Source organism: Phoca vitulina, unplaced genomic scaffold (assembly GCF_004348235.1).
Source record: "Phoca vitulina isolate PV1807 unplaced genomic scaffold, GSC_HSeal_1.0 scaffold33, whole genome shotgun sequence".
Classification (NCBI taxonomy): domain Eukaryota; kingdom Metazoa; phylum Chordata; class Mammalia; order Carnivora; family Phocidae; genus Phoca; species Phoca vitulina.
The window spans coordinates 7,630,093-7,654,519 of NW_022589736.1; the positions used below are offsets into that span (position 1 = coordinate 7,630,093).

Consider the following 24,427-nt stretch of genomic DNA (forward strand, 5'->3'; position numbering starts at 1 on the left):
AGACATGCTAATATTTGTGTGAAGCATATTGAATTCTTCAAAGAAACTGCTTGTGGTTCCTTATATGTTTAATGCTTCTACCTCTGCTCCTACTGTTTCCATTGCCTAGAAAACATGCAGACTAGCTCGTTTTTTGGCTCCTTTATTATTTGAATACCTACTCAGATTTCAAGTATGAATGCCTCTAAAACTTCTTGACATTTCCCTGTCTTAAGGAAATCCCTATTATGCATCCACTGCATCGTGTTCTAGATTCTCCCACACATTTATAGTACTGGTTTCTGTATAGGTTTGTCTTCCTTTTCTAGTCTAAGCTTTTATTGTAAAGATGGTTTCTCATTTGTCTTGATGAATCCAGGATATAGCATGGTACTGTATATGTAATAGGCATCACTAATAGTTTTTTTTTTAAAAGAATGGATGGGTCGGGGCACCTGTGGCTCAATCAGTTGAACCTCTGACTCTTGCCTTTGGCTTGGGTTGTTATCTCAGAGTTGTGGGATTGAGCCTCACGTCAGGCTGCACACTCAGCGGGGAGTCTGCTGGAGACTCTCCCTCTCACTCTGCCCCTCCCCCCATCTCTTTCTCTAAAATAAATAAATCTTAAAAAAAAAAACAAGAATGGTTGGGTCATATACTAATTTGGGGGTGGGGAGAGATTTTATTTGTGTTCTATTTTATTTTCAACCAGTAGAACATAAATGTGGTTCTATAACCTCTACTTTTTATCTTGAGGCAAAATTGATTCCTATAAGCATAACTTATTTCTGTGAACAGATTTTCTTTAGAACTTAAATATTGAAGGAAAAGCATTTCATTTTATGTTTTACTGCTTAGAGAGCCAATTTAGCCTTAGCTCTGGAGACTTGTCAAAGGAGGTAACATTACAGAATTGTACCTAATGTAAATTAGATGTTCAGTAGACATTTGTTTATATGGTAGGTTTGCCGTAAATAGAACTATTCACTTTATGATTTAATTTTTTCTTTTCTCATTTTAGCATTTATGACATTAACAGAGAACAGGACTATGTCAAGAATTCTGGGGGTATACTTGGTGAAAATGAATTAAGACCACCCTCCCAGCTACATTCTCTCTTAGAGAAGACCGAGCCAGGGTTCATATCAGAAAAGAGTGGGTATTAAACTAAATGCTATGAGTTATTACTAATGAATCCAAGTAGAACAGTACAATTGAAAATTTTTAATTTATATCATGTTAAATGAAAGGACTTTTTAAAAAATATTTACAATTTCCAGTGACTACAAATTTCATTAATCCAAAATAATCATTAATCCAAAATTAATAGGTGATTAAATTTTCGAATTGCATCAGAAAAGGTTCAAGGGAAATTGTCACATTTCTCTATTTGTACTTCTTTGAAATTATGATTCATTTTACTTGATTTTGAATTGAGATATTTTAAATACTAGAAGTAGTACATGCTTATGTAAGAAAAAAGCTAGGTTGTAATAATATATATAAGCTAAAAAGTTTAAGTTCACCTTTATCCACTTCCACTTCGATAAACATTGGTTTAGACACCATTAACAATTTGGTTTCCCATCTTTCTAGATCTTTTTCTGTAAACTTTCAAACACATAATTTTTTATGTATTTTTTTATCAAAATGGCATTATATAATGCATGTTATTTACTCAATAATAGATATCTTTATATGTCAGTGTATACAGATTTACTTGGTTTTTATGTAGTAGTTGTAAGGTGTTTCCTTATTGATGGCAATTTAGGTTATCCCCAGTGTTTTTGCTGTTATAGATGTCGGTGCGTGGAGTAGCCTTGTATATATCTTGTGTGCACTCGTGCTAGTATTTCTGAGGAATAGATTCCCAGAAATGGAATGGTTATTAGGTATGCACATTTAAGTTTTTGTTAGATCCAAAAAAGTTGTATTTATCTTAAACTGGCAATCCCTTAATGTCTTAAAGATAAAGGTAATACATTTTAGGATTAGATGATGAAGGAATGGGCTCTTTAACAACTATTAAAGGGCCTACTTAGCCTAGGTCAAATATTTAGGCATCCACAATGTTAACGGAGGTAGGTTGCAGTCCTTCTGTAGGAAATACTAATAAGGACCTTTAATGGTGGATACTGTTGGGTTCTGAGTGTTTCTGTCTTTGATGAGTGCTATTGTATAATGCATAAACAAGAGAAGTGGTCACAAAAGTCCCGGGGAGATGTAGAAGTGGCTAATTTATGTTAGAATTACTGTGACACTTAAGTTGTTGGCATTAGTTCTAAATTTCATTCTTTGCTTTCAGACCAGATGCTTAGAGAATGGAAAACAGATATGTGTGCCAGAGCATCAGAGATCAGTTTATAATTTTCTAATCCCTCTTATTTATTAGAAGTTAAAAAGAGAAACAAGTGTCCAAAAGCAGACACTCCGTATTGCTGATAGATTTTGAGAAATGGAGAGATTATCTCAGGGCACTTTGAACAGAATCCAGTTTATGTCAAGCTTGACTTAACTTTTAAGACTGAATCCATAAATAGCAGGGAAATATGCCCAAAGCTAGGTGCCATAGGAAAGAATATTAACTCAGTTTCTAGAATTAATGTGATTGAACTTGAATTTTCCCTACTTGCTCTCTGTTGGTCACTTAAGCCCTAAGGGATACTCTTTCACTTTACAGACAGGTACTTTTTAAGTTATTTTAGTATTTCTCTGTAGAGAAATTCTCTTCATTCTCTTAATATTCTGATAACCTTGAATGTTTAAGTGAAGCATGTGTATTACTCAGCAAAAATGCAGCCATCCATTTATTTAGTGCTCATACTGTTTTGTACACTAGTTTGACTCTTAAATGAGAGTACATTGTGTAAGAAGAGATAATGTCAAATAATTTCTTGATAAAATGTTCATCTATCTCCTTTGTTATACAGCAGGAAACTTGTGCTTTCTTGAGTATAATTGACATCATTTTATTATGAAATCATGAAAGATTCAAGATTTACTGTGGATTTCTAACTGTTTCGCTTTGGACATGCTTTACCTTCTGCTAACTGTAAAATGGTTACTTATATAAATATATTGCTTTTTGGAGAATGCTGACCTAAAGGGGAAGCATTTTTAACTATAAATAGTTTTAGGAATAAAAATATGTTAGCACAAAATCATTTCCTACTGTTTATTTTAAACCATTATATCTATTCATAGCTTTATTGAGAACAGTATTCCTCACATTGGTAAATAAAGTGTTCTCTGACCACATGTATTTGGTAAACACTGTGTTAGGCTATTTTTGTTTGCTTTTCAGCTTGCACTATTTTTTCAGTTTTTCGTTTATTATTGTGCATTGACCCTCAAAAATGTGGATATATGTAGTATTTGGTACTTTTAAAAGTTAAAAGCCTGTGTCTTCATATTAACATCTTGTGGAATTTAAGAGTTCATAACCATAGAATGTTCATTTCCAAAGCTCTGACAACTTTTATTTCTTTCACTGTAAGCAACTTATTTCTCAAATATTGAGCTTTAGACTTTACTTAGATTTTTTTTTAAATTTTTTTATTGTTATGTTAATCCCCATACATTATTACATCATTAGTTTTAGATATAGTGTTCCATGATTCATTGTTTGTGCATAACACCCAGTGCTCCATGCAGAATGTGCCCTCCTCAATACCCATCACCAGGCTAACCCATCCTCCCACCCCTCTCCCCTTTAGAACCCTCAGTTTGTTTTTCAGAGTCCATCGTCTCTCATGGTTCTTCTCCCCCTCTGATTTCCCCCCCTTCATTCTTCCCCTCCTGCTACATTCTTCTTCTTCTTTTTTTCTTTCTTAACCTATATTTCATTATTTGTTTCAGAGGTACAGATCTGAGATTCAACAGTCTTGCACAATTCACAGCGCTTACCAGAGCACATACCCTCCCCAGTGTCCATCACCCAGTCACCCCATCCCTCCCACCCCACCCCCCACTCCAGCAACCCTCAGTTTGTTTCCTGAGATTAAGAATTCCTCATTATCAGTGAGGTCATATGATACATGTCTTTCTCTGTTTGACTTATTTCGCTCAGCATAATACCCTCCAGTTCCATCCACGTCGTTGCAAATGGCAAGATCTCATTCCTTTTGATGGCTGCATAATATTCCATTGTATATATATACCACACCTTCTTTATCCATTCATCTGTTGATGGACATCTTGGCTCTTTCCACAGTTTGGCTATTGTGGACATTGCTGCTATAAACATCGGGGTGCACGTACTCTTTCGGGTCCCTACTTTCGTATCTTTGGGGTAAATACCCAGTAGTGCAATTGCTGGATCATATGGTAGCTCTATTTTCAACTTTTTGAGGAACCTCCATACTGTTTTCCAGAGTGGCTGCACCAGCTTGCATTCCCACCAACGTTGTAGGAGGGTTCCCCTTTCTCCTCATCCCTGCCAACATCTGTCATTTCCTGACTTGTTAATTTTAGCCATTCTGACTGGTGTGAGGTATCTCATTGAGGTTTTGATTTGGATTTCCCTGATGCCGAGCGATATTGAACACTTTTTCATGTGTCTGTTGGCCATTTGGATGTCTTCTTTGGAAAAATGTCTGTTCATGTCTTCTGCCCATTTCTTGATTGGATTCTTTGTTCTTTTGGTGTTGAGTTTGATGAGTTCTTTATAGATTTTGGATACTAGCCCTTTATCTGATATGTCATTTGCAAATATCTTCTCCCATTCTGTCAGTTGTCTTTTGGTTTTGTTGACTGTTTGCTTTGCAAAAGCTTTTTATCTTGATGAAGTCCCAATAGTTCATTTTTGCCCTTCCTTCCCTTGCCTTTGGCGATGTTTCTAGGAAGAGACTTTACTTAGATTTTTAAAGAATTTATTTATTATTTAACAGAGAGAGAGACAGCGAGAGAGGGAACACAAGCAGGGGGAGTGGGAGAGGGAGAAGCAGGCTTACCACTGAGCAGGGAGCCCGATGCGAGGCTCGATCCCAGGACCCTGGGATCATGACCTGAGCCTAAGGCAGACACTTAACGACTCAGCCACCCAGGCACCCCTAGAGTTTTCTTAGATTTTTAAATATTATTTTGCCTTTTTACAAATATTAAATACAAGGTTTCCCATATTAGGATTTTTAGAGGAATCTGACTTGCATTTGGCCTAGCAGTGCAGCTTATTTGTAAGACAGAGTCACACATGCTTAGGCTTCCCAGTTTGTTTTGAGCTAATGTAGCTAAAGAAGGTAATGTAGCTCAAGAAAGCCATCATTTTAACTATCATCCCTGTTGTTTTGCTCTTTGAACTTCTTTAGAATATCCATATTTTTTATAGCATTCATATACTGATATTGAAGGAAAAAGTGAAACTGAGAAAAAGTAAAACAACTGATATGGATCAGATGTAGGAACTTCAGGATATTCTTAAATGTTTCATCCTCTTTTCTTTCCTTCCTTGCTACTTAAGTCTTTGACTTTTGATACTAGGAAGTTTAGTAAAGCATTTTTTTTTTTTTTAAGATTTTATTTATTTATTTGACAGAGAGATAGAGCCAGAGAGCACAAGTGGAGAGAATGGCAGAGGGAGAGGGAGAAGCAGGCTCCCCACTTGAGCAGGGAGCCTGATGTGGGGCTCGATCCCAGGACCCCGGGATCATGACCTAAGCCGAAGGCAGACGTAAAGCATTTTTAATGGATAATTGGAAGTGTTAGGACAGTTTAGTCCAAATTAACTTTACTGAAATGTTTGTTTTCATTTCTATGATCGTTTAGTTTTTTACTGTTGTTCATAGGTTAGTTTTAATTAAAATGCTTGTCTTTCCTTTAGCTTTTGAACTTTAATGTAATTGGCAGAGAGTTCTGGTAAAAGCGGGAAGCCATGTTAATGTATTTATTTATACTATATCACCCAAACTTCCAGTGCTCTGTATGTTATTCCGTTCTCTATTATTTATAAGTAGTTTGTTACCTCCCTGCCTTGACCTTGTTAAAGAACATAGAGAAGATACAAATATAAGGGAGTAACCAAATCATAGTTAAATGTTACGAGAATTTGTTAGGATCAATTCTTGCTAAAGTAAAAACTTGTAAAACAAAAGGCACAAAGCCTCAATCAAGAGAATTATTGGGTCAAGTCAGTAATTCTCAATTAGGAAACCTGCTTCTCTTGGGAAGGTCATGTCAGAATTTCTGGGCTAGCACATGGGTGGGGTTTGAAAAAAGCACTTTCTAAAAGTAATAAAGTTTTATTTTTGTGAAATGAAAAAAATAATGATTTCATAATATAACCCGTAAGAAGTAAAGTTCAACAGACATGTCTAGGCCATGAGGAAACCCCAAAGATAGAACAATTTCTAATGTGTTTGTTGAGTGTGCAATAGTAGGCCCCTTAAAAGGAACCTAATGGGCTTACTTGGGGGGATTTGATGAGAAGACAGGAAGGGTGAAGTTTATCAAAATGTAGCATAAGTTTAAAAAAATTCAGGATGAGAAACATTGGTCTAAGTGATTGCTTACCACCACCTTGATGCTACCACATTTGATCTGCTTGTCCCAACTGTAGTTACAACACACAGCTTTCAACCAAAAGGCCCAAGGAATCTGGCAGGGTTTATTTTACTCTTGTATTGAAAGTAATTCACCTTCAGTAACTCACCTCCGTGTAGATTATGTTCTTCAAATGAGAGGTCTTTTAAGATAGTACAGATATGGAGCCAAAATACAATGTAAGTGTCTGAGTTTTACAGGAAGGAAATAGGTGAAGTATTCAGTGATATTTAGTATGCCACTTTTAACCCCATCTTTTGGTTATCTTAAACAGTTGCATTATTTTTGTTTGTGTTTTACAGTTTTTGATACAGTGTCCTTGAGTTCAGACTTTCTCTTCCAGAGGGCAGTTTCAATTCTTCATACTTCTTACTTGGACTCTGCATCTGAGCATGGTTTTCAGTACAGTCAAGTGACTTTGGTGAAAAATGACATTTTCTTAAATGAGGTGAGGTGCTTGGTACACACTGTGTCTGTGTGTTAGTTTTATTTTAGTTTTAAAGAAATAGACCCATCATTTTTGGTATAAAAGCCTATCTAGTTCTTCTCAGCTGTCACTTTCAGATGAGATAAGAAATCCTTGGAAGGTAATAAGAATATATTCTAGGGAATAGAAAAATAATAAATTTTGTTAGTCCTTTAACAGGAGGAATTCAGATGATGCATTTTTAAAAATTAATTTGCAAGGCAAAATAATATGTTTATAGCATTTGATTATTCTCTCTTTTATACAGTACAAAACTTTTTACCAAGAAAAAAAATCAAGTAATTATACTCAGGAAGAACTTCAAGAGACTTATGGGTTTCTTCTGTTTGAAACTGAAAATCAGGTAAGGGAATTAGGTTGTAGAACATTAGTTTTGTGACATTAATGTACAAAATTAATGATATCATTAAACTTAAATATTGGTATTTCACTTCTCTAAGATTTGTAAAATTACCAGTTCTCCAGTCTTTTTTGTTGCTGAGTCTGGTGGCAGTGGGAATGATCGTGACAGCTAGTCCTGAAAGAGGTTGGATTCCTGTACCTTTTCACAGGCCCTCTTCAGTTTCATCGTAAATACATTTGTCAGCTCAGGGTGAGAATTGGATTAATACGGGTTTCCTAAGTATCAGTAATGCCTTCTAATGGAGTGAATGGGTATTTCTTCATTCTGGATCATTCTTCACATAGATACTTTGTTTCTTGTGGAGGTTTTTCAAGTTTCAGTTACATGGTTTTGGGCATAAGGTGAATACTTTCAGCAGTTGAGTTACTTGAAATTATTTCATGCCAGTGTTTAAAGATGGAGATTCCATATTGTTGCTCATACCCAAATTGTGGGAGAAGGAAGCTACTGTGTGGAGCGTGTCCCCAAAGATGTATGTGGCTTCCTAGATAAAGTTTTAACAATACCAGAGATTTAGAATTCAACTTAAAATAATTTCATATTTTGATTGGGTTCGTGATTTTTAAAGAACAAGGGTAGGCTTGCTTAAAGAATACTTAACATTAGCATATAACATAAGGATTATATAGTAAGACCAGAAGAGTTCATTTATTTACTTAATCATCTACTTACAAATAAGATACACTATGGATTCATACTAAAAGAGGCATTAGAGGATAAGACATTTTCAAATTTAGTGATTCCAAAGCTATAATCAAAATCTTCAAGAGAGGACTTAATCTGGGAGCTTGTTTAATTTGGTTTTGCTGATGACATTTTTGTTAACAGAAATGATAAAATTTCATGAACTATTAACCAAACACAATTGCCTTACACAAGCTTGCTTTGTGCCATAAATACATACCATATACAGGTTATATATTTATTTGAAAGCTTATATATTATAGTGTTATTTCATTGTCTCTCCTAAGACTGACATGATAAGCAAAGTACTGTCTTTTATTTAAAGGCAAAGTTAGTATGTCAGCGCGGGCTCTGTGTGGGCAGCAGTGCTATAACCACTCTCGGTGACCCAGCAAAAGGTAAGTCTGTGAGAGAAAGAGTCTCTTCTTTTACAAGATGAAGTGGGGTTTAGTTCATTTCATAAGATACTTACATTAAAAGCCAGTTTCATTAGTGATAAATAATAATCTTTAGAATCAGTGCTTTAAACATGTAAATGAGCTTCGAGTCTAAGACTTAAGATTTTCCAATAGGAGTTACATGATCAGAACTTTTTCTTAAAAGTTGGACTAGAAGAGATACTGAAATTAGCTTTAAGTACCAAGAGATTAGTGCAATCATCCAGGGCTAATGAGGATGTCTTCTAAACTATCATAATGGCAGTAGGAATAGAGAATAGATGGAACTGGCCAGACTTGGCAACTGTGGAATGTGAGGAGTAAGAGAAAGGAAATATTCAGATATAAGCTTGTAAACTTACACTACAGTCATGTTGTTAATAGAGAAGAGACACAGAAGGAAAGGAGATTGGTAGGGAAGCTGAGGAGTTAAAAGAGAAAGGTAATCTTACGGTTAAGAATGTGGATTAGCACTAAATTTCTTGAGCTTCAAGTTCCTCATCTGTGAAATAGATGAAACTATCTTTTAGATCTGCTGTGAGGATCATGTGAGGCTACGTGAAGCACTTAGCTCTCAGTAAATGGATGCTACTACTTTCATGAATTAAATTTGAGAAATAGTGAGGTTTTCCTAGGTGTTACCAGGAGATACCCTCCTGATGGTAAAAAAAAAAAAAAAAATAGCTGGAAAAAAGGATCAGAACTGGAGATGGGGGCTCAAGGTGGCAGGACTAGGTGTTAGTTGAAGCCAAAGATACTGTTACATGGGGCATTATTGAAGGAAAAGATGACAAAGAGCAGGACTGTGGATCGCTGTGGGACCGGGTCGGGGGGGCAGTCCAGTGGAGGAAGAACTGGGGAGGGAGAGGAGGACGGGTATTTAGCGCTATCAGGTGCTACCACTGTGGAGATCAGGAGTGGCTAGCTTCCTGCTGGCCTTTTCTTTTTCACAGCTCTATCGAGATAAAATTTATACAGCCTCTAATTCACCCATTTCAAGTGTACAGTTCAGCTTTTTTTGGTGTATTCATAGAGTAGTGCTACTATTAGCACAGTCCATTCTAGACTGTTTTCATGCCCCCAAAAAGAAGTCCTATGCCTATTAGCAGTGATGCCCCATTCCCCGCCACCAGCGGCCGAGGCAGCCACTAACCTGCTCTTCCCCTCTCCAGGTTGGCCTCCTTCAGACATTCCACATCAACAGAATCCTATGTGATGTTTTGTGACTCCTTTTCTCAGTTTAGTGTTTTCAAGGCTCATCCCTGTTGTAGCTCGTAGCAGTACTTTGTCTGCCTTTTGGCTGAATAATATCCTGTTGTATGGTTTTACCACATTTTCTTTATTCTTTCAGCACTTGAGGGACCTTTGGTTGTTTGCACTTCTTGGCTGTTACGGAAATGCTGCTGTGTGCATTCATGTACAAGTTTTTGTGGAGACGTGTTTTGCCTTCTCTTAGGTATAGACACAGCAGTGGAATTGCTGGGTTATGTAGTCACTCTGTAACACAAAATGCTTTAAAACTTACATTCACATCTTCTAAAGGCCATGACAGGGAATACATTCATAACCCCGATAACATTTTACATAAAACCTTTTTTTCTTCCTACTCTTTTTCACCCCCCCTTCATTGTAAAACATAGCTAACATAGGAAGAGAGGATGGTATAATGTACCCATCGCCTAGGTTTAACAGATCATGTTTTGCATTATTCCCTTCATTTGGTTAAAAAATTTTGTTGTTGAAGAATTTGAAAGTAAATTACAAGTAAATACTTTAGCTTACATCTCCAAAATAGAAGGCCCTTGTTCTGCATTACTCTAATTCCTAATTATATGGTTGATGTTTAAGAGGCTGGCTTTGGTGGGGTGCTGGAGTAGAAACTGCATTATTCTTAACAAATATACTTTCTTAAACACGTACTGGGGTGGGTAAGAAAATAGCACTGCTGCCCGCATATATTTTATAGTTTCGGGCTCAAATAGAAATGTTTAGTTCTGTGAATGTAGTGTCTTTTAGTTTTTTAAAAGTTTATAGATCTTTTTAAATCTTCCTGAGGACCCTGTGGTCTATGTATCCAAGTGCCCCCCCCCCCCACCTCAAGTGACCTGCTCCTCAGTCACATGGTTATTAGTAGGAAGTGAATGACTTGGTGCTGGAACCCAAGCTTCTGACCACAAGTTCATTGCTCTTACCAGGATATCCAAGGACTCTCTCCGTTGTCTCGTATTTCGAGAGATGCCTCAGTTTAGGAATCTCTGTGGGATCTGCTCTTCCCTTGCCATTCCCCTGCTGCTGCCACCTGGGGACCTGTCTCAGCTCTGACGTAGCTTTCTGGTTGGTCTTGCTTCTAGCCTCTCCCCTCTGGAGACTCCACTGTCTTGTAAGTGGCAGTCTGCTGCTGAAAACCCTTGGTGGGTCTCTGCTGCCTATAGGGTGAGGTCTCCCCTGAAGAAGTCCTACAAAGATCTTTACCACCCAGTTCCAAGCTTCCCCTTCAGCCTCAGCTTCCTGTGCTTTCTCCCCTGCTCCCCATGCAGTGACCCACCGTCCTGCACAGTTTATAATCTTTTATGCTTCCATACTTGTGCTCACTCTGTTCTCTGAGAATTTCCTTCCTCTGTTTAAAGAACTCCTTTTCTAAGAAAATATAATTGCTTATTTCCATTTCTTTGTGTCCTCAAATACATGTGTCTGACGAATAGTTAAGTACCTACCATATACTGGGCTGTGGTGTGGCTACAGTGGTGAGTAGAACAAACGTGACCCCTGCCTCAACTGGAAATTGCACAGACTAGCAGCATAAGCTGCTTCAAGGCAGGACCTTGTCCTGTTTACTTTGGTGCCACTGCTGCCTAGCACATACCTGCCAAGTGGCAGACCTTAGTGCTTATTATTAAATAGAGTCCTTACTGAGATTTTTTGCAAAAAATAAGTTGAGAATCGGATTACTACAGATAGGCCTTTTCACTGAATGATTGCCTCAAAAAAAATAAACTTAGAATTTACCAAGAATTGTGATACTTGTATCCCTTTTTAGTTATTGTACCCAACTAGAACATTGGTTGTCCATCAGATACATCCTGTCTTGTCTTAGCTCTAATGTTTCCATACCTTTAGAATATCTTGAATAGTTTTTAAAAGGTAAGCAGTTTCAAAACAGTTTAATGTTGACTTTTATTTATTTGTGTTTTGTGTTGTCTTGTTCTGTTAAAGGTAGCCCTACATGTGAAATGTATGTGAGTAAACAATCCTTTTAAAGTGTGAATTAATCTAAATCTTATACTTTTATAGGTGTGTATATTTCCAAATACTCAGACTATCTTCATGCAAGACCATGGTATCATGGGAAGTGTGGTTATGTTGTAATTTTTAACCTAATTAAGGTAAAGCCCAAATGCTCTTTTATGTAATTTTTCTTTTAAAAACTAAAGGTTATCAGTCTGTGATAATGTTCTTTGAGGATCATTTGCTAAACATCATAGTCACTGTAGACAGCTATAAATTCAGAAAAGATAACTGCTGTTCTTTTTTTTTTTTTTTTAAAGATTTTATTTATTTGAGAGAGAGCGAATGAGAGAGAACACATGAGAGGGGGGAGGGTCAGAGGGAGAAGCAGACTCCCTGCGGAGCAGGGAGCCCGATGCGGGACTCGATCCAGGGACTCCAGGATCATGACCTGAGCCGAAGGCAGTCGCTTAACCAACTGAGCCACCCAGGCGCCCCGATAACTGCTGTTCTTGCTTTCCTTTAAAGACAAAGCTTTTTTGTTCATTTGATAAATGATCTATGAATATGTCTTTAAAAAAACAAAACGGGCGCCTGGGTGGCTCAGTCAGTTAAGCGTCTGCCTTCAACTCAGGTCACGATCCCGGGGTCCTGGGATCGAGCCCCGCATCGGGCTCCCTGCTCAGCGGGAAGCCTGCTTCTCCCTCTGCCACTCCCCCTGCTTGTGTTCCCTCTCTCACTGTCTCTCTCTCTCTCTGTCAAATAAATAAATCTTTAAAAAAATAAATAAATAAAATAAAAAACAAAACAACTTTCAAAATAACACAGAAGGTAATCAGTAAAAAGTCTTCCTCTCGCCCTGGCCCACAGTGCCACTTTTTAAACATTAAATAACAGAACATAAGTAGCAACCTATAAGAACAATGTGATTACAGTTATAAGAGAGGAATTAGACAGCAACTTTCGTTTTCTGTTTAAATTGTTGAAATAAGAGAGCCTTATTTCCTTTATCCCTAAAACATCCAGACCCGTTCACAGTTCTTTGTGGCATCTGTAACTGCTGATCTCAGAAATTCTTAAAACACCCTCAAATAGTTCAAGTAGTTCCTAGGAAAATTCTGACTTTAGAGATTGGTGGGCTTTGTGAGGACATACTCTGTGGTCTCATTTTGTTGTTTTTTGCTTCAGTTTTAGCTTTCTTACTATCTTGAGTTCTCTGATTATAAACCAACACTACTGATGTGTTTTTTTGAGTGTGAACTGTTCACATTCTAAGGTGTGTCCCCAAGAACTGGAGGGAAGGTGGCATCACACTGGCGAGCGCGATCCCCACTCCTCCTCCCTCTGCCTCCTCCTGCAGGAGAGCTACTGCAGTAGATGGGCCATTGGCTCACATAACCCTCGTTCTGTGTCGTACCTCTGTCAGATTGTGCTTCGTCCTGGGTTTCTTGGCTTGTAACCCCCTGTCTGGTGGATGTTGCTGGTCAGTTTTTACCTATATGCTCTCAGTTCTCCTTACTTTACTGCTCAAAAGCCAGCCATGCGTGACATCATAAAATGTTGGAGGGGGAGAAGATACAGGTTGTGATTGCTCACTGAGAACTACTATTTATATTCTTTGGCTTTTTATCAATGCCCCTAGTGGTCCTATGAATGAAGAGGCAGGACCTTAACACCCCCCCCCAAAATTAGATTCTTTCTGTAAAGATAAAAATTAAAGTTTCCTATAACTTTACCTCATTTTGGTATATATTCTGTGTATTTTTCCACATATGTCACTATATTCACAACAGCTTTTAAAATCATTGTATGATATTTCATTGTATGGTAACCTTAACTGCCTCCCCCGCCCCGCCCCCCGGAAGACATGTAACCCTTGATGAAGAGAAATCTATAATCGGAAATACTATCGACTATTCAGTAATCAGGTCCGGCTAAGCACTTTACTGTATATTTGCTTCTTGCTGATGTACTGGGTCCTGGCATAATAGAAATACCTTGATCTAAAAATTACAATTGATAACTTAATACTTCAGTTTGAAAATTCATCTTGTGAAATTTTAGATTCCATTTGTCACCTTCTATGTTACAGTCATTGACTAAGCTAATCTGTTCAGTTGGTGGGCTGTGTAATTTTTCTTTTACAGAAATGGTTCTCTTAAATTTGGGGGGATTCACGTACTCCTTTCATGTTGTGGTAGAAGCTGTGATCATTTACCTCAGGAAGATGCCCAGACATCCCAGATTTTTAAGTACAATGTTAAGAGGTTCATGGATAATTAAAACTATTGTTGGCCTTAAGATAATTTGCTAAGAACCATAGTTGTTAACACAATTTGAAACACATCCACATCCTTACTTATTAGGCTACTTTTAAATGAATCCTAGAGTAAGATTATTGCCTTTTGAAGACATCTGATAAGTCTTAATATTTTTATTCTAGGGAAAAGTCAAGTTTGTGTCTGAGAATTATACCACTAACTATACTAGCCCATCTTCTGGCTATGATTGCCACGTGGCTGCAAATACTAACAAGGTTTCTCACAAGACGAGTCATTTTCGCGCATTTGAACTGAGTCAGGTATAGTCACCTGGGAATAAATCATTCCCAAGATACATTTCTGAATCTAATGTGTTAAATGTTAGGACTGGGTGGAGTTGAGATAAAGCATTCCGTGGTGCTACTCTGATAATCCTTATTTCTTTTCTTTCAGTATTACCTCTATGAACTTTCAGGCAGCTCTGTTATTGAGCGACCCAGGCAGATCTGCCCTTATATTATTGTAGCTTTTCAGTATAGGGAGCCTAAAAGGATGGCAGCATCAGCTCATAAAAGCATGTAAGTAATTATGCACATACTTTGTTTTACTGGATCTGTTCTGTTTGCTCTTATAAACATGCCTTTCCTTTTTCCCTAGATTTGAACTCAGTGAAAATGGTAAGAAATTATTTAATTGGTTCTTTTATGTTTTTTAAGTAAATGTTTTGCTCATAAATAATCAGTTTCTTTCTTACTCATTTCTTACAGCTCTCACCTCTTCATGGCAAGGCAAATTAATTATTCAAGGCTGTCTGCTGTGTGATATAACTCTTTGGTCCTCTTATGGTACAGCTGTTCCAACGCAACTGTAAATATTGAGTTTGTGTCCTTTACTGTTTGATTTTTTTTTTTTTTAATTCTCATTTTGAGGTCTTGTTTGTTGGTACTGGTGTGAAACAAAGCAGTCGTACTTGGTTTTTTATTAGAGTACTTTGTGTAGATGTATAGAGCACAAGAAACTTAAAATTCAGGTCTAAATTCTGACCTTGGCTTTGAAATAGTTTTATAATCTTTGACAAGTCGCTTTGGAAATTTTAGTGTCTTAATCCATTCATGAGAATATGACCTTGATACTAGATGTTTGACTTTCCCAAGAAATAAATTGGATTTGCCTCAGTAGCAGATGCAGCAGATTACAGGCACTTAATACTATTATTGAGTCTTTATTAAGAGTTGCAGGAGCTGATTTTGTAATTTTCCCATGATTTTCCTAGACCACTGTTAAGTAGAGTAGCTATTACACATATTTGCATTATAATGAATTATTTGTTTTGGGGGCACTGTGAAGGGCATCTCATGAAATCTTTTTATTTAGTCTGCGCTTGGTTTGCACCCAAAACTGTTGAAAGATAGACCTATTTTATTGAAATATAAGCTGAAGATAGGTGTGCTGTCAGAATTCATTTTCTTTCTGTTGCCTGACCTGTTTTAAGAGGGAGGATTGAGGGTTATTACAACCCAGAGAATAAAGTAAGAATTCTGTAAATAGGGGTGGGTACCTGGGAGGCTCAGTCGGCTAAGTATCCGATTCTTGATTTCAGCTCAGGTCATGATCTCAGGGCCATGAGATCAAGCCCTGAGTCGGACTGTGCGCTGGCATGGAGGCTGCTTAAGATTCTCTTCCTCTCCCTCTGCCCCTTCCCCCCTACTCTCCACCCCCTGCGTGTGTGCGCTGTCTCTCTGAAAAAAAACAAAACAAAACAAAAAAACGAATTCTGTAAATAAATAAATGGGAGAGTTGGGAAAGTTCATTGTCACTGTGGAGTACAACTAATGAGTGTAGAGAGAAATGGCTAGAACCATTACCTAAATGGTTAACATCACCAGCAGTGGAATAAATATCATGTGCTTCCTAATAGGATGCATAGAGAATGACACAGTGTCACTTGTGTGGTATTCCTGCCAATCTAATCAGCAGGAAACATCAGATATACCCAGATTGAGGGGCATTCTGCAAAATACATGGTCTGTATTCTTCAAAAATACCAAGGTCATTAAAGACCAAGAGACTGTCTAGATTGAAGATGACTAAAAAGACATAACTAAATGCAGTGTGTCATCCTGGATTGGATCGTAAAACAGAAAAAGATTTGTTTTCTTTTGTTATAAAGTCCCTTAGTGAGACAGTTGGCAAAATTTGAATAAGGTGTGTAGGTTAAATAATGGAACCATATAGCATTAATTTCTTGATTTCATTAATTGTTCTGTGGTTGCATAAGGAAATGTCCTTTTTTAAGGATACACAGAGAAGTATTTAGGGGCAAGGGGAGCATTTATAAGTCTACAAGTATTTGAAAGTGAGTTTTCAAGGAGAAGTCGGGGGAAGTGGTACAAAAGTCTGGATGTGGTTCATTCAGTGGCACCGCATGGTATGCAGTCCACTGTTGTCAAAAGTTGTCAACTCTTACATAGCATAATTTTTAAAAAATTCTCATTCCAGTATGCATAATTCTTTCATTCATCTAGATATTTTGCTAATCTCAAAAATACATGCATTCAGAAAATGTTGAACATATTTGCAGACTGTGGTCTGTGGGGTCATATATTTGAAAATCTATAATATTTATAAATATGCACAGTATTTGATTCGGATTTTATCAGTTTCAGGACTTTTCTTGTTATGATATTTTTGTTTGCATTTATATTAGAAAATAAAAAAATACGAAGTTGTAGTTTAAATGTTTATTAAATTACCTGGTATTGGTTTTTTTTTTTTTAGGCCACATGAACTAGATTTTAAGTATGTAATGAAAGTGTCATCTTTGAAAAAAAGACTACCAGAAGCTGCCTTTAGAAAACAGAATTACCTGGAGCAAAAAGGTCTGTTCAGATGTAATGATACACTGCATGCCCTGGGCTTTGTTCAGTTTTTTCCATCTGTCACGCGCACACTCTTACACACTCTGTTGTGGTTTTGCCCTGAGTGATTCGCTGAAGGGCCTTTTGTAAAAGCTGTAGGGTTGCTGTGATTTATTTCCTTGGAGGCTAACTAGAAACTGAAAGGTAATTTCATCTAAGGTGGCAGAGACTCACTTTACTATAGAACACAGAGAGTTTAGCAGAGAGTTGCTTACAAATAGTCAGAAACTCATAACCATGCCTTTGAAAGAGAACAGAGGTTTTGTGGTGGTGGTTTTTATTTATTTATGTCCTTCTAACTGAAGGAAAAAAAGGAGAAAACACGAGAAGGAAATTTCCTGATCATTTAGATTAATTCATGGAACATTGATGTTTATGTTATTTATATAGTATGTATTTGTCTTGTTAAATTCTATAGTAGAGTCCATATTAGTGAAAGCATTGTTTCAAATACTTGACACTTCTTATTGAGGAGTTTTATAACAAAGACCATTGAATGTTAAATGTTTTTTTAAGAGTATTTCTAGTTCTTTCATCTTTTTAACATATAAAATGAAAAACTTGGTTATAAAAAAGCATAATAGCGTTTTAAAATAAGAAATGTTCTGTTTTTCTGATTTTCTCCATAGTCTCTTGCCAGGATATGTGCTTCAGGATGTATCAGGTGGAACTGTCAAACAAACAAGGGGAAAAAATAGATAAACTAACTGAGTATATTAAAAATAAGCAATTGGTAAGAATCACCTATTTAAAATATAATTATTATTTTTTCTTTGAATTAAGAAATCGATATCTCATTATTTTTTTTTTTTTTTTAAAGATTTTATTTATTTATTTGAGAGAGAGAGAATGAGAGAGAGCGAGTACATGAGAGGGGGGAGGGTCAGAGGGAGAAGCAGACTCCCTGCTGAGCAGGGAGCCCGATGCGGGACTCGATCCAGGGACTCCAGGATCATGACCTGAGCCGAAGGCAGTCGCCCAACCAACTGAGCCACCCAGGCGCCCTCGATATCTCATTATTAGTTGACTGTGCCTAGAGTGAATTATTTTAGTTTGCTGAAAGGATTTTCATTACTTAATATGTGACATATTCTTTTTTTAAATTTAATTTTATTATGTTTTTTATCTATTTATTTTTTTTATGTGACATATTCTTAATATTTATTGTCTAATATTTTCATCCTCCTTTGTGTCTCAGTTTACATTCGTATTTTGCTGGTCAGTTTGTACTCCTAATTTTAAGAATTAGAGGACAGTTTTCCCCAAATCTTTGTTGTTGTTGTTGTTGTTGTTTTATGACAGAAGAATTGATTAGATCCCTAGTGTTTCTTGAGTTAATCAAAGGACCACTTCTGAGATACTTCTTTAAAAGTGACCTGTGTTGATCTATAGGTATGTAAGGAAAAAAAATCAAATGCTGGTGCTCCCACTGTTTCCATATTGTAGGAAGTAAGCCGCTAATGAGAATTATGTAACAACCCAGAGACTTCTGTCCATTTTGTCAACCAGGATTCCTCAGTGTGAGGAATGAGTAGAGGGTGACTTTTTATGAGTGAGACCTAAACATCCCAAGGGAGATGGTGTGAGTGTGGGACAGTGATCTAAACATGTGAGCGCATTAGTGGCATGCTGGACTACCCCCATAGTAGATAGCAAGAAATCAGTAAGTGAAAACAGGACCTGTGTCCAAGCTGTGAAGATAAGGGGTCTTAGGGGCAGCCAGTTAAGATACTTGGAGTTACTTGTGATGGAAACCCAAGCTGGCTTAGATAGTAACAGGACTGAACAGGCTTTTTTTCAATTCTAGGTGATAAGGCCAGTTCAAGTACTGTTTGCTCAGGACTTTGTGTTTCACCTCACTCTGCTCTGTACACTAGTTTTGTCCTGAGGCTGCCACTCGGGGCGACATGCTTCCTTTGTGCATCTGGAGAGAGAGAGCCCCTCCTCACCTTCACTTCAGTTTCATTAGACCAGTGTATGTCATCTGCACATCCCTTGTCCAATAACTAACAGGGAATGGGGTGCCTTGACCCGCACAGGCCATCCTGAGCCCACCTGCCAGGACTGGGTCCAGGGTCAGTCCTGCTGAGTCTGTGGCGGTGCTCCTCAGCACAGAGGAACCAGCTGGGCAGCAGTGGATGCTGAGCAGATGGCCGTTGAGTATCTGCTGGGGGAATGTAGGCTATGTTGTTTTGCAGTAGCACAGTCCATTTTCTATTGGGAAATTAAAAGGAAGAGAGTCCAAAAATGTTTTCAGAACATGCATTCGTGAAGCGACTGTTTGTAAGTGCAAATAATATCAAAAGTAGCAGAGACCTGATGCACAAATCACATCAGGTCCTTCCTCCTTGGTGTCCATGCTTTTTCTTCCTTTTTTTTGTTTTTTAAGTTTTTATTTTAATTTCAGTTGGTTAACATACAGTATTATATTAGTTTCAGGTGTACAGTACTGTGAGTCAACACTTCCATACATCACCCGGTGCTCATCACAACAGGTGCACTCCTTCATCCCCATCACCTGTTTCCCCCACCCCCCACCCATCTCCCCTCTGGTACCCAGCCGTGTGTTCTCTAGCGTTAAGAGTCCGTTTCTTGTTTTCTCTCTCTCTCTCTCTCTCTCTCCCCTTTGCTTATTTGTTTTGTTTCTTAAATTCCACATGTTGAGTGAAATCATATGGTATTTGTCCTTCTCTGACTGACTTAACTTCACTTAGCATTATACTCTCTAGCTCCCATGCTTTTTTTTCTTGCCTCATCATTGTATGAATAATTTTTACATATCCATGTCCCCACCTAGACATTGAGTACCTTGAGGGCAGTTATCATATCTTAAGCATCTTTGACACCTTAGTGCCCATGCCTGGTGTATAGAGGACAAGCAATAGATGTCCCTTGAATAAAGTATATGTGGCCTTGTACCCAGAACACTGACCTTTAAGAACAGTACCAACCAAGGTCTCTTTTTAACAGGGTCTTAAGGACATGTATGGCTGTATTTTTCTGTGTGTAAATGGAAAAGTCTAATAGATACGTAAAAGATTGTATGATTTCTCCCCACAAAGGTTAAAATAGGAACTTTAGCCCTTTCAGTACATAATCTGAGCGACCAATAAGATATATATTTCTGTTTTATTTGCACATTTCATCTGTATCACAAAACTAAAATGCAGAATGATGTAGAGGCTAACTCTCTTGTCACTTTCACTTTTTATAGTAGTAGAAAATGAAGCCAGAATTATACCTGCAGTTTACTAGATACCAAAGCTATGGGTATATATAACTACCGGTATATTTATTCAATAATTATTTCTTCAGTCCCTACTGTGCGCCCAGAAGCATAAATACAAATACAGTCCCTGCCATCATAGAATTTGTAAGACTGGAGGAAACAAAAGCAGAAACTGTCAGGTGCCCAGGGGCTATTGCAGAAGCGTGTGGAATGATTGTTCCTGTGGATGTAATCCTTGGAAGTCTTTTTCATACTTTGTTATTGAATAATTTATCGATTCCCCATATTTGTAGGCTTATGACCTATCAATCTTTGAAATAGAATGTTTTCTCACTTTATTCAAAAAATGGTGTATTTTGTTTGTTTCTTTTTTAACTGAAAAATTACTATATGAACATTGGATTTTCTCTTTGTTATGGATATATAAGCTTTTGAAATGGTGACTAATGGAAAAGCTGTTATCTTTATGATTTACAATGGCAACTTTTGGATAACTTCCCCACTATCTGGGGAAAAATTCCCAGAGTTACTGGAAACATGAAAATTTCAGGATTTTTTTTTTTCTTGAGCTCCAGATTTCCCCGAAGACTGTGATAGAGGGAAACGAGAGGAAGAATTTTTTTTTATCTGCCTCTCTTGTGCCATGGGACCTAGTTATGTCATTTACTATTATTTTCTTCTCTTAGGATGCTGTAGAAAGGATTATTTTATTGGATCGCATCTTCCAGTCTTGAGTTCCAGGATTCTGTGATATTTTTTGTGTAAACATGAGCTTAAGATGCTAATCCCAGGTCTGAGTCACCTTGAATTTGTAGTGGCTAAATGGTGACAGATTGGCTACTTAGGCAGCAGAATGAAATGTCAAGCATCTTAATGAAAAACTGAAATGTCTTTTCTAATTGATTTGTTACATAGTTGAACACTATCCTAAAACTAACCTTAATGTTCTGGTTCTTATATGTAGGCCTCACAGGGCCAAGATTATTTGAGGACTAAGGAAGTTGCAGTTTCTGATACTGGGGACAAAATTCTCCTGATTCTTACAAACACTAACATTTCAAGAATTGTGTTATATTTATACTTTTCATGAGCTCACAATTCACTGCAGAGTGTGGTAGAGGGAGAAGGAGAGAGGGACTGAATCTTCTTTCACTTTTTTTTTTTTTTTATGTTTAAGGCAATCATCAAATGCTTAGAAGATCGGGAGGTTTTCATCTTATTTACATCATCAGCCTTAATACCGGAAACAAGTAAGGACCACTTTTTTTAAAAACTGTTTTTCAGTGTGTTTACTTTTGTTTTATAAGATCAACAACCTAACTTTTCTTATGATTTTCATTCTGTGTAGATTTTGGAGATGGGCAGACGGGTCTATGTGGGTTACATTTATTCCATCCATCCCTTCCAGCAGGTAAGGGCACAGTGACGTCCAGTTCATGGAGTCTGGGGGATATTTCTCAGTCTTCATCTTGACCTCTCAGCAGCACTTGACCCTCGTAACTGTTTTCTGCTCTGAAATCACTCTCCTTTAACCTCCCTGGGTGATCCCTCTTTGTCTCCTTCACAGACCTAGACTTTCCTCTGAGCTTCACATGCCCATATTCAGCTGCCTGTTGACATGTTCACTTAGATGTCTCAGGTGTTCCTCAAATTCAGCACGCCCCAAATGGAACTTCCTATGCTAGTGAACAGCAGTAGCTGGGGGATACAATCATCACCATCCACCCAGCAAATAGGACTTGGGACTTTCACAGGTGCAGCTCCCTCTGTCTGGACTGCTCATCTCCTTCCCCTTCGTCAGGTGAAGTTGGCCTCTATGGGACCACGGATTGGCTCATGGGGACAAAAAAAATATAACTCCTACAGTATATAAATAGGTGTATCTGCGGTATTAAAATTTCGGAGGGTGATCAGGAAACAAAGTCTAAAAGGGCTCTGAGGCAGGGGAGATAAGGACTGAAATCAGAGAAGCACCCCTGGAGCCTGTTACTCCTGCCTGTCAGGTCCACTTAATATCATGCTTTTGCTTCCTGCCACCACCCTTCCCTCCATGGGACCTCCGGGCTTATCAGCAGTATCATTTCAGTATTTCTTTGTATAATTATTTAGTGCTTGCCTTTCTTGTATTTTACTGTATTCCTGTCACCTACTGGTGCCAGGCAACTGAAAAATAACAAACGTCAGGGCCCTGGCTGACTCATTTGGAAGAGCATGTGACTCTTGATCTCAGGGTTGTGAGTTTGAGCCCTGTGTTGGGTGTAGAGAATACTAAAAATAAAAAAAAACAAAACAAAACAAATCACAGATGTTTGCTGAACAAATGAATGAAAGTAAACGAGTCACTTCTTTTTGTCCTATGAGGGTATTTTCTTCATATTTTATAATCACACTGTATATCTTTAAACACAAAATTATATATAGCATTTATAAAGCTACAACCAATACAAAAATATTTTTAAAGTTGATTTTTAAAAATTGTATTGAGTTATTCAAAGCAGAGAACTGTACTGTCTTGGGCATCGCTTTGGACGAAGCACAACATTACCAGTTATAAGAACACAATGGCAGTAGCTGTGCACACTTCTCAAGCATTTGCTGTGTCCGGCATTGTGCCAGGGGTGGCTGGCTTAGTGGCTCTGACAGCAGGTCTGCGTGTGAGGACCGCTTCAGAGCGGACTGACTGAGACCTGACTTAGCCCATGGTCAGATAGCAGACTCCTGAGCTGCCTTCCAGCCCCGATCCCATACTGCCTCCCTCTTCTGCAGAGCTCGGACTTCATCGTTATTTTTAAATGTACTTCCAGCCGAATGAAGAACACTGGTCCCCACACCACTCACAGTCCTACAGCACAGGGCTCCCAGCAGAGTGAACAGTGGACGGTTACACTACCGTGTTCACATCCTTCTCTGGAACCTTGAGATATTTTCTACGTGGGTGCATTCAGAGGTTCAGAACTATGGTGGTTTTAAATGCACACTTTGCTTAGCAGGCTTTAAAAGTTCCTTTTCATAGATTTTATAATAATTTATTACAAATCATTCTGTTTCCACCTTTCTACCTACTTGAAATAGTGAAGTTGTCTAGAAAAATACAACTTGATTGTGAACTGTTAGTGCTGTATGAGAACTTTTTTATATTTTTCCTTCACTTGTTACTTTTTTTTTTTTAAGATTTTATTTATTTGAGAGAAAGAGAGCACGAGCTGGGGAGGAGGAGAGGGGAGAGGCAGACTACCCGATGAGCAGGGAGCCCGATGTGGGATTCGATCCCAGGACGCTGGGATCATGACCTGAGCCAAAGGCAGACGCTTAACCGACTGAGCCACCCAGGCGTCCCACTTGTTACTTTTTAAATGATGAACTGCTCAAAGAAAGGAATTTTTATTTTAGTGTTTAGTCACATTTTCCTGTTTATCCATGTTTGCTCTTCTTTTCCTTTTCGTAATACCGGCTCAAGGGCAAGTGTATTCAGCTAGGACTAACTTGGTGTTTCTTAATTTTGCAGTTACTTTTTCTTTAAAAAGAGCGGCATGACTCAGTTCAGTTGAGTAGACACCAGAGGCCGTTGTCATCTGTGGGTTTTTTGGGTTTTTTTAAGATTTTATGTATTTATTTGACAGAGAGCACAGGTAGGCAGAGTGGCAGGCAGAGGAAGAGGGAGAAGCAGACTCCCTGCTGAGTAGGGAGTCCGATGTGGGGCTTGATCCCAGGACCCGGGGATCATGACCTGAGCCGAAAGCAGATGCTTGACTGAGCCACCCAGGCGCCCCATCTGTGGGGTTTTTTAATCTAAGAGTTACTGATGCCTTACATTTTCTAGGACTTTATTACCCACTTCTCAGTGACCTGACCTTTTCTCTTTTTTCCCCCCTCTTACTATTTTTCTTTATGTTATTGATTTGCTGAAAAATTAGCATTTCCGTCAAAGAGTGAGCCAAGGAGAGAGAGTGGAACACAAGACTAGTCGGTTTAGTTACTTACTTTTTAAAAAATGTTTAATTTTTTTTTAAAGATTTTTATTTGTTTATTTGAGAGAGAGAGCATGAGAGGGGAGAGGGTCAGAGGGAGAAGCAGACTCCCTGCCGAGCAGGGAGCCCCATGTGGGACTCGATCCTGGGACTCCAGGATCATGACCTGAGCCGAAGACAGTCACTTAACCAACTGAGCCACCCAGGCACCCCCAAAAAATGTTTATTTCATTTTAACACCAATAGTTACCATGAGATTTAGGGGTTACTTAAAGGTTTTACTTTCTGCAGGTCAGTTA

At 38.0% G+C, this 24,427-nt stretch overlaps 1 protein-coding gene across 8 annotated transcripts in view; it reads left to right on the forward strand.

Annotated features, from left to right (window-relative positions):
• Positions 1-24,427, forward strand: part of TASOR2 (transcription activation suppressor family member 2) — a 76,407-nt gene that overhangs the window by 21,864 nt on the left and 30,116 nt on the right. For 3 of the 8 annotated variants that reach the window (XM_032426066.1, XM_032426067.1, XM_032426070.1), the window contains exons 1-13: positions 5,661-6,964; positions 7,251-7,346; positions 8,416-8,488; positions 9,879-9,983; positions 11,819-11,910; positions 14,196-14,333; positions 14,467-14,591; positions 14,671-14,690; positions 14,781-14,880; positions 16,792-16,892; positions 17,561-17,664; positions 21,338-21,410; positions 21,509-21,571. In XM_032426066.1, coding sequence (XP_032281957.1) covers positions 6,752-6,964; positions 7,251-7,346; positions 8,416-8,488; positions 9,879-9,983; positions 11,819-11,910; positions 14,196-14,333; positions 14,467-14,591; positions 14,671-14,690; positions 14,781-14,880; positions 16,792-16,892; positions 17,561-17,664; positions 21,338-21,410; positions 21,509-21,571 — 1,303 coding nt within the window. In that variant the 5' untranslated portion in view covers positions 5,661-6,751. Of the gene's footprint in view, positions 1-978; positions 1,135-5,660; positions 6,965-7,250; positions 7,347-8,415; positions 8,489-9,878; positions 9,984-11,818; positions 11,911-14,195; positions 14,334-14,466; positions 14,592-14,670; positions 14,691-14,780; positions 14,881-16,791; positions 16,893-17,560; positions 17,665-21,337; positions 21,411-21,508; positions 21,572-24,427 lie in introns of those variants that run through there. The other 5 variants (XM_032426073.1, XM_032426068.1, XM_032426069.1 and 2 more) reach the window with 5 other exon arrangements.